The sequence below is a fragment of the Mytilus galloprovincialis genome, chromosome 10 (assembly GCF_965363235.1).
Source record: "Mytilus galloprovincialis chromosome 10, xbMytGall1.hap1.1, whole genome shotgun sequence".
Taxonomy (NCBI): Eukaryota; Metazoa; Mollusca; class Bivalvia; order Mytilida; family Mytilidae; genus Mytilus; species Mytilus galloprovincialis.
In genome coordinates, this window is record NC_134847.1 from 86,392,542 (window position 1) to 86,403,490 (window position 10,949).

Sequence of the window (10,949 nt, forward strand, 5' to 3'; positions counted from 1 at the left end):
CTTATCAATGTATGTGATAACTTCATCAAAGAATGATAAAATCACACCATACACTGGCATAAACACAGCAAAATAGTGCCAAATCGTGATTGTTTAATTTGAAAGCCTTATAAATAATTGACAAATTATCATTACGATAGACCAAAACCCCATCATGTAATGAAACAACTACAATACCAACATTTACATCCAGTTATGTAAATCCAAAACTTCCCAATAACTAAATTTTACTCCATGTGTTCTGTGAACTTCGATGCGCTCAATTGTTTCTTGTGATGTGTGCCTTTTCTTTGGTTGTAATAAGACATGATGCATTTGTGTTCCGAATGTTGATTTTACAATCTCTTGTGTGCTTATCCTTATCACCACGAACACAAAGCAAATGAGGTTGTTTTCTTGCAAGTATTTAAGATAAGCACTTCTAATAATTTATATATGATAGATATATTTGTTGTTCTCTGGCTTTGAAAAAGGTATATTCAAATAGTTTCAAAAATGAAGTCAGGTTCATTGCTTCATTGATCTACATTTCAAACCGAAAGATATATGATTAAAAATTAAGAAGAATTATTTGTTCCATAAAATGCGCAAATCTATATTTTTTTACTTTATTAACAGAGACAATATTTAATATGCCTTTTTTTAACAATGTATTAGAAAAGAGGGACGAAAGATACCAGAGGGACAGTCAAACTTATAAATTGAAAATATATTGACAACGCCATGGCTAAAAAGGTAAAGGAACAAACATAAAAACAATAGTACACACGACACAACATAGAAAACTTAAGAATAAGCAAAACTTAGGGGTGATCTGAGGTGCTCCACAAGGATAAGCAGATCCTGCTCCTCAGGATCAGTGTCGTCTACCTGAGAATCGCCCAAACCATCTATTTAAAACTATATATCTCTCATGATTTACGTATCATTGTGCAGACCGCAGTGTATGGGTTTATGCTTTTATTTATTCAAAAAAAAAAGGTTACCAATTATCCTTTTTTCGTGGTTCTTTTTCTTTTCCGTTTAATGTGTTATCATATTTTGCGATCACGGTCTGGTTTGTCACTTGTATTCAGTAAATGACGTTTTCATCTTTATCGTTGCATGAAGATAAAATTGAAGACTAACCAAATACATTTTACACAGCGTATAAGACGCAGAAAAGAATGATCAACATCTTGAATTTTAGTCCATTTAAATAAGGAAATACTGTATGTTCATACATACATAGTAGGTATATTATATTTTAATTATCGATAAACAAAATTATTTGAAGGAATACACCCATACGATTTTTAAGGACAGGAGTACGGTTACGACAATTCGAACAATGACAACATCCGTGAATTAAAATATATACACATACTTGACATTATTTGTCGTAAACACATAAATGGAGAACACTTCGTTTCATATTTTAAGGATTTGTATATATGTGTACATAACAGGTAAATAGAAATTTTATATTTTGTTTTTAATAGGATACTGAGATGTTTGATTTGAAAAGGGTTCAGTACGTATATAAGCCAGGAACCTGCAATGTTGAATTCAAACACATGAAATGTGCTTAGATATGAACTAACTATAAGGTTTTTATGCTTTATATTTTACAAGTTAGTAGTTGATAACTCAAAACACAGAATTTAACGATATAAAGACAGGTTTTATTAATCATGATTTAGTACTTAATTGTGAATAATAACACATGCCAGGAAATACCCTGATATACGTTTGATAAGCATTTAACCGCAAAAAGTTTATTGTTGTTTACATAATTGAACATGATGCCATGAATATACATATTATATCTCTAAGAATCAAATAAATGAGTTAATTTATGAAGCAATTAATACATTTTTATATTAACTAATAGTTATTTTATTTACGTGTGTAAATGAATATGTGAGATAAACGTCAACAATAAAACAACCCAATACCCCTTTAGTATCATAATGGATCATTTAGAGGTCAGATGAATATACCGGCTGGATAAAATTTAAATTAAATCGACGTTTGCATTATATTTAGTATATGTTATGTTGTGTTATACCTTAAAAATTAAATGACAATTGTCTGATGCATTCTGCATACAGTTTACAAGACACAAAAAGTGGTTTGATTGCCTGTGTGGTATCTTCCACTGCGTTTTTGTCATAAATAAAAACAGACAACACCACGGCAAAAACAAATTGACGACGAGATAAACGACAATATCAAGACATTACACAGAAAATGGAAAAAAAAACGCACAATGAATTAACTTCACAAAAATAAAACTAGGGATTACATAAAATGATTCAGAGGGTTAGCAGTTCCCGGTCCACATTCTCCTTTACCAGTTTGTAATATATAAAATAATTCCAGATATAATGTAAAAATTCAATTGTAGAACTTCAACATGTTCAGCTATCATCAGTACCAAATCCATGTCCAGATTTCACTCCAAGTGCAACCATCGGTAAGTGATCAAATTGTTGCTTGGAAAAATACGTTTCTTTTCAGATTTTTAGCTACATGTACTTGCTAAACGATTAATTGCTATGCTTTGGTTAAAGTTTGTATGATATTTTTTTCTATTAAATATTATTGTGATGACTTGTCTCAATGCAAGCAGATGGGACTGCAATGTAGGGAATTTAAATTTTGCTTTCGTTCGTATATTTATCGTTATTTTTTCTTTTATGTTTGAAGCGGATATGTGCACAAATGATTTTGCAAAAGAAGAACCGAGCAATGGAGGCACAACAACAGATAGTGTTGCATTACGTGTCATGACCAAACAAGATGGGTGTACATGTGAAGTTAGTTTACAAAATCAATATATGATTTATACTCTTTACATGAGAAGATATGATTTACAGACACGTGCAGCTCCAGAAGGGGAGGCATGTGGACTTGTCATTGATATAGACTACACAATTCCAGACACGTACCAAGCGAATAAGGATTCAATTGAATGTATGCAAGGAACAAATGTACGCTCTGTCTCACTTTTACAAAACGGAGTTCTTAAGCTCAGTTCCAGAATTATTGGTGGTAATTTCTCCAGAGGATACTGCATTCAAATATATCGACGTAGGTACTTGGAAACGTTTTATTTCTTAATTTATTTATTGCATTTGAGATAGATAAGGAAGTTTGAAAAACAATATTTACTGTTTTTAAAATACACAAAGATTTTAATTGATGAAATAAACGTCTTTGTAATGATGATTTATTTTGGAAAAGTTTCAAATGTAAAAATGTAGGAAAATACCGAGTAGTCAAGAAAGATTACAATTTACATGATGTAAGATAAACGTCAGTAATAAAACAACCCAAAACCCCTCTACTATTATAATGATTTTAATGATTTTAGAAAAAAAATCAAAATGCTACATGAAAAAATCGAAAACAAATATATAAAGAATCCATAAAATAAATTCGGATGAGCCCTGAAACTGCAGTCCTTTGCCGTATTAAGGAAAAGAAAGGAGACAAATACCAGAGTGACATTCAAACTATAAATTACAACAGCATGGCTAAAAAAAGAAAGACTAAAAGACAAACAATAGTGCACAAAGCACAAAAATATCTGGCTTAATGCAATTGTCAAATTAGACAAGGCGATCATTGATATAAAGATGATAAAAAAATATGAATTATTAGTAGACAAAATATACAACCGGTCGTATCTATGATGAGTTTATCAATTTGCATCGGAGCAAACAAAAACTAAGCCGGGGTTAAGTTTTACTCATTCTTTGCCTTTCTTTACCATGTATTGGGTTTACGTATAATATCGCAGAGTTCGTTTTGCTCAGTGTTCAGTCTTTATTTTGTATGTTAATATGTTGTGTAGATTGCAGCTGTCTTTTTGTCCTTTTCTTTTTGCCATGACATAGTCAGTTTATTATTGACTTGAATTATTTTTCTATTGTACTTTTTTTGCCTCTATAATACATAAAACAAACTTTATACCGCAGTCCCACTTGGCCACGATCGCACTACGATCTGTGAAAAAAAATGCAAAATGCGTGTAGATCGCAGTAAGGTCATATCTCGGTCGTGATGAGGTCTTCAAGATCGTGATGAGCGTGGCCAACTTTGAACATGTTCAAAACAATCGTGGTGCGGTCATGGCGAAATCAGGTCGTAGTAGAAGCGTAGTGAGACCGCGTTAAGGTCGTAGTAAGATCGCAAAGGTCGCTGTACCATTGTAGCGAGAGCGTGATTCTATTCGTAGAGATTGCGCTACGATCTCCCAGCGACGTTATTACGACCTCACTACGACTATCACGTTCTTACCGCGACCCAACTACGCTTCCACTACTACGACTTTACCACGTTTACACCACGCTGTTCAAGACCATAGTACGATTCTAGCACGCCCTTGCCGTCTGCATCACGCTCTTCTTACGACCTGATTCCGTTCATACTACGACCACAATTCTCATTGTCATTATCATATTAAATATGTTAAATCTCTCCAGGTTTTGTTTAACTGTATGTAATAAGATTTCTTGTCCATTTTTTCTAACGGCTCAACCATGCTTCTTGTTTTTGTATAGATTATACCCTTGCATGGTTTTCCCGTTTGAATGGTTTTACACCAGTAATTTTTGGGGCCCTTTATAGCTTGCTAGTTGGTTTGAGCCAAGGCTCCGTGTTGAAGGCCGTACCTTTACCTATACTGGTTTACTTTTATAAATTGTTACTTGGATGGAGAGTTGGCACTCATTGGCACTCACACCACATCTTCCTATATCTATTGACACATCTGTGTCATCTCTGCTATCGTTCACTAAAATATCGTCGTTTTAGCTTAAAGGACCATCAATGGGTTGTAATTTAGGTAGGATTGGTCGGTCCGACATCTCTGCTTGATCAGGATTCGTTACAATCAGAGCTCCCTCTGCCTCTACATCAACCCCTACCACCATGTCCACGTGTTCTTGCTGATTTTGGTGACATGACTGTATCAAATCCGCGAAATCTACGTATTAATCAGAAACAGAAGGAATGGAACTGTATTGATATGGAACACGATGTTGACGTGTTTTCTGAGAACGTAGTAAGATCGCGATATGAACGTAGTATAATCGTTGTAAGAACGTGCTATAATCGCGGTAGAAGCGTTGTAAGGTCGTGCTGCAATCGGATAACTTGTGGTATGGTCGTAGTGAGAACGTGATGAGCGTAGAAAGATCTTGATAAGCGTAGTGAGGTCAAAGAATAAGCGCGATGGTATAACCGTAGCGGGATTGTTGTAGAAGCTTAATGAGGACGTAGTAGTATCGTGAAAGCAATGGAAATTTACATGATCATGCCGCTCATACCGCGACCTCATCACGATCTGAATTTAATTTAGATCGCGGTGAGCGTGGTGCGATCGTGGTCTAGTGGGACTGGGGCTTTACACAGTTCAACTACTAACAGTAATTCCACTAACTTCACCATGTAATAAAAGATGGTACATGATTTTTAAAAGGATGATTAAAATGTGTACGCTGTTGAAATTGCTTGAATACCGATAAACAGTTGGTTGAATTTTATTTCTTAATAAAGAAAAAAGAACCATGCCACATCTTCTTTTTATATAGATCACTAAATGTTGTACTTACAAGTTGCATAAACTATAATCATATAATAAGATTCAATCAGCAGTATTTATACGATACCAGTTTGTATTCATAACTACTGACCAGAATCCTGATAGAAAAATTGTATGTGAATTTGCTTTTGACTACTTCAATTCAAAACTAACATAATGTAGAAATTGATTTTCAGAACATACAGCTGTCGATAACGTGGGCATACACATTAATTGCAGTCTTTCTAATTCGCAAACAACGCAACAGGATAAAACTGTTTCAAGTAATATGCAAACAACACAACCCATGTTTGACGCTACAATTCAGGACGATACTGTTATAAGTAATATACAAACAACACAACACATGACTGACGCTGCAATTGAGGACTACACTTTTGCAGGTGATATGCAAACAACAGGGCAAATGGCTGACGCTGTCATTGAGGACAATGCTGTATCAGGTAATGTTAAATGTGCTCGCTTTTAACCAGAGCTTTAGACACATAAACAGATCGTGTTTTAAATAGCGCTTTAGATATGGGTGTTTTTCATTGTTGAAGACCGTACTGTTACTCAAAGTTTTTACAACTACGTCATTTAATTCCAAGTAGAAGGTTGAGTCATTGACATCATATCACATCTTTTTTTTCTTAAGGCTACTATAATACAACAATTTGCTCAAGCATTTCGAAACATTATCATTGTACAGCATTACAACTGAAGAACCGTATGCATCAACATTTCATATTATATAGATATAAAGCATGAGGTAGTTGTATATATGCGTGATTAAAATTGATCATGACTGCTACAATTTCAATAATGTTAAAAAACACCGTAAGACGTTTATCAGAATAGATTACCTTAGCTGTATTTTGCAAAACTTTTTGAATTTTAGTCCACAATGCTCTTCAACTTCGTACTTATTTGGCCTTTTTATTTTTTTTTGTTCGAGCGTCACTGATGAGTCTTTTGTAACCGAAATGCGCGTCTACCGTAAATACAAAATTTTATCCTGGTATCTATATTGAGATACGTTATTTTCCTTATTTACCATTAACACCTCCTTTTGATTATATATAGATATACATTAAACTCAAAGTAAAACTTGTATAGATTGGTAAATTCGATATATATGTTATTTGTCAGACAAACATGTAAATGTATTTAAAAAAAAAAGGCATGACAAATCGTACAATAATTATTCGATTATACTTCAATTTGTAGATATAGATTCAACCCTGTATATAGCCATCGGTGTAGGCTCTGCTGTTGTGGTTGTCGCGTTCTGTGTAGTAGTAGCTATAATAATTATCAGGTAAGAGGAGTAGGAATTTCATTTTAGATTTAAATTCGTCCAGTGTAGTTTAACAAGTCTTTTTATTTCATAACATTTACGTCTACTGCAAAATATATCCACAATAAAGAAGTTTAAATTCTCGTTATCTTGTGATAAAAAAAAATCCGCTTCGAAATTGAAATGTAAATTAAAAAAAATATCTGTTAATAATTTTGTTGAACGTTCCCATGTATCCGATACATTATTACATTATTTGTGATGTATACATCTGAGTTTCAATCTACTTTATCGGGCAACAAACTATGTTTAGTTGTGAAAGTGAATGTTGAAAGGTTGGTATGGTGTCTGTATGTCAGTGTTGATATAACTTTGCAAACCGTTTGACCTCACATCAAATTTTGATTTGAGGAATAATTCGTTGATTTCTAAAAATTAGTATGAAGTGATTCCATTCTTACGATATTTGAAATTATAAAAAAGCCTACTTCTTTATTAGTGCAACTTCTATAAACAAGATCATAAATTGTGTTCCTACAAACATACAAAACGCAATGAACAAGGCGAAACATGGGCTACTACTGCATGAATAAATCGATGCTTAAAAGTTTCCACATGTACAGTTTAATTCAGCGGGCTCTTCATATATCACAAAGGCTCTCGTGGATTTGAAATAAAACATGATTTAAATTATGGGATCTGCATCAATGAGACAGCAACTTGACGACACAAAAACCGAATTGACAATTTTAGTCTTGCTAACTGAGTACAAACATAGCTGACTATATACCGATTTGTATATGAGCATCACATTTCTCAAATGACAACAACAAGGTCTCCTTGATTATGAACAGGGACATGATCACATGGTGGGTTAAACTAATTTTCTTAGACTATCTCCCTTTTCATCTGTTATAAAGAATAATGAATGAATGAATGGAATGGAATGAATGAATGAATGAATGAATGAATGAATGAATGGAATGGAATGAATGAATGAATGAAATGAATGAATGAAATGAATGAATGAATGAATGAATGAATAAACGAATGAATGAATTAATGAAATGAATGAAATGAATGAAATGACTGACTGACTGACTGACTGACTGACTGACTGACTGACTGACTGACTGACTGACTGAATGAATGAATGAATAAACGAATGAATGAAATGAATGAAATGAATGAAATGAATGAAATGACTGACTGACTGACTGACTGACTGACTGACTGACTGACTGACTGAATGAATGAATGAATGAATGAATGAATGAATGAATGAATGAATGAATGAATGAATAAATAGTTTTAATTTGCCCATATATTTCATCTTCAGTGTAGGGCACATAAAATGTTTATTTCATATGTGGAAGTAATTCGCATATACTACTTGTTTGTAAAACTTTACAGGCAATGAACACTTGATGTTTGTGTCGTAAAGTGAATATATTTGTTTAATTCATGTTTTTTCTACAAAAATTTTAGGCGAAAAGGTAACAAAAACAATGACGGCATCGAAGTTCAATCTGATATAAATAGTAATGATGATGATTCTGACGGATTAAAATATAATTGTCTATACAATACATCTGAACAAAACATTATGGAAGGTAATCATCATACTGTTGACATAGAAAATAAACAAAACCCTGGGATACAGATCTTTGATAGCGACTACAGTACAGTTGATGGAAACTATAGCTCTGTTGAAATAGTTAATATGCATTTGCATGAAGGTTCTGATAACGATCGTAACATTAAGTCCACCTCCACCACGTCACCTAGATCAGAAATAAAAAGAACCGAAGAAGAGCCGGGTAATAATTTAAAAGATGTGACTGCTGGAAGTAATGCAGAGTATGCTATTGTGAACAAAACTACAAGAACTGGCCAAAACATAAAACACGTTACTGCCCCATTCGAAAGCACGGTCGAGTATGCTGTTGTTGATAAAAATAAAAAAATAAAAAGTATAGATAATTAAACTAACTAGTCTTTCATTACTCTAGAAGGCTCAAAACTCCCTACATTATACTGACGAGTGTTGATATATATCAATGAAGACTTGAAAGTTTAACAAATCAACATTGCGTCTCTCATTCAGTCCACACTGACATTATATCAGTTGTCAGTCAAAAAAAATCAAACAACAAGTATTGCGGATTATTCTAAAATGAGAATACCAAAGCCGTTTTTGGCACAACGTTTTGGAATTTTTATTCCTGAAAGCTCTTTAATTTTGTTCTTGCATGGCCTTGTACTTTTTTTTTATCTGATCATGAACGTCACTGATGAGTCTTATATATATGTAGATGAAACGCGCGTCTGGCGTATTAAATTATAAAGCTGGTACCTTAAAAAACCCTTGTATTTTATCACTAAAAACTGAATATTTATTCAAATGCAATACGTCAAGTACCTTATTTTCAAGACTTAGAATTCATCATCCGTTAATGTTACAAAAATATTCTCTTTTGAAACTACTGTGTCAATTGGAACCAAACCTCACCACAATTATCCTTGTGGTATCTAGTTTGTTGATTATACATGTATATATGTCTGTCAACCAACATGGCCGATATAGCTAAACATAAAACTTGAGGGTAAACTGCAAATTGTGTCTATTATCTTGAAAATGCAATAGATAGAGATAATTTAACATTTATTTTTTATCCGTATATTTCTAATGTCTTAAAAACTATGCCAGAAATATAGAAACTTTTAAAAGCCGAAATTATCAACAAGACAATATCTATAAATTAATAAAATGGACTCTTATTATAAAAAAAGTGATCAAAAAGACTATTTGTTTGTTCTTATATAAATAAGATTGTTTGTTTTCCTGTTTGAATGGTTTTAGTATTAAATGTTGATGTCCTCTATAGCTTGCTTTTAGTTGTAAAATCAGTATCTGTGTTGAAGACTATAATTTTCACAAAATGTGACTAGAATGGAGAGTCGTCTCATTGGAACTCATTACCACATTTTCTTATATCTAGGATCTTCAAAACATAGCCAATATCGTTAGTCAAATCTTAAAACTGAAGGAGTTCTTGTTGTTAAACAACGATTCTCACCTTTTTTTGTTGTTTTTTGGTTCATCCTGAGAGCAATAAAACATAGATATAAGCAGAAAATTGATCAGCGATGCAGAATCGACATTACAGAGATTTTGTTTTGAACTCTTTTATAGTCTACAACGTATCAGAGCGTCCACTATGCACATTAACCGATCAACAGATATTTTTACTGCCTTTTGTTTGGTACGCCTGTTATTTGGTTTAAAGTAATTATTACTAAAATGAAAAAAAAATCTTAAGTGGAAGTCATAATTTGGTATGTAATTAATGCCCACCTGATGTGATCTTAAGAATTGCATTGCCAAATGAACTCTCTTAGGATACTCCAACATCCTTCTTAATTATTTAGATCGGGTCTAATAATTAATCAACCGCTTTGAGCTTTGTTTACTAGTTTTGTTTTAATTTAGCAAGCCACGCATCTCTAATATTTCCCCAAACATTACATTTAAAAACGTTGCTTGCTTGGTGTATGTTGAAATAAGTATCAATTCCAAATTATTGTGCACATTTTCATATTTTTTTCTTGTAGTACAAAATGAAAAAAAAATAATTTCCATGTACAATTAGGCCCTTCATTAATGGACAGCATACAAAAAATGAAATCCGCTGAAGTTCATGCTCGGAGATCATTTGTGAATTTTCCTCATGTTGACGGCATCACTACTACTGTTCCTTTGATTTTTGATTTGTTCTTTGTTTTGTAGCAATATTTGTAACAAACAATATCATCGAATACTAGGAAAATGTTCGCTTTATCAAAGGAAAGCACGTGTTGTTAGTTAATTGGTTAAAATTAATATAATCAAACCGACAATATATTGATTATCAGGTCAATATTAGTACCGACAAAGATTGGTAGATTTGCAAATATACCATGCACATCTTTATTTTTTATACAACATAAATGTCTAGACACCCCCCCCCCCCCCCCCCCGCACCCTTAAAAAAGGTTTTTATGGTATTGCAAAAATAAAGATTGGCCATTGTTATG

At 33.0% G+C, this 10,949-nt stretch overlaps 1 protein-coding gene across 1 annotated transcript; it reads left to right on the forward strand.

Annotated features, from left to right (window-relative positions):
• Positions 1–1,310: 1,310 nt before the first annotated feature.
• Positions 1,311–8,859, forward strand: LOC143049603 (uncharacterized). The gene is made up of 6 exons (XM_076223204.1): positions 1,311–1,448; positions 2,390–2,458; positions 2,692–3,075; positions 5,770–6,036; positions 6,803–6,893; positions 8,361–8,859. Exons 1-6 carry the CDS (start codon positions 1,394–1,396, stop codon positions 8,857–8,859), a joined length of 1,365 nt encoding a protein of 454 aa, XP_076079319.1. The 5' UTR covers positions 1,311–1,393.
• Positions 8,860–10,949: the final 2,090 nt, after the last annotated feature.

Bases quoted from the DNA above. Each gene is read 5' to 3' on its own strand.
- LOC143049603 (XM_076223204.1), top strand. From the start codon at position 1,394: ATGGAGAACACTTCGTTTCATATTTTAAGGATTTGTATATATGTGTAC. The intron at 3,076-5,769 runs GTAGGTACTTGG...ATTGATTTTCAG, and splicing joins CTGCATTCAAATATATCGAC to AACATACAGCTGTCGATAAC. The intron at 6,894-8,360 runs GTAAGAGGAGTA...CAAAAATTTTAG, and splicing joins GTAGCTATAATAATTATCAG to GCGAAAAGGTAACAAAAACA.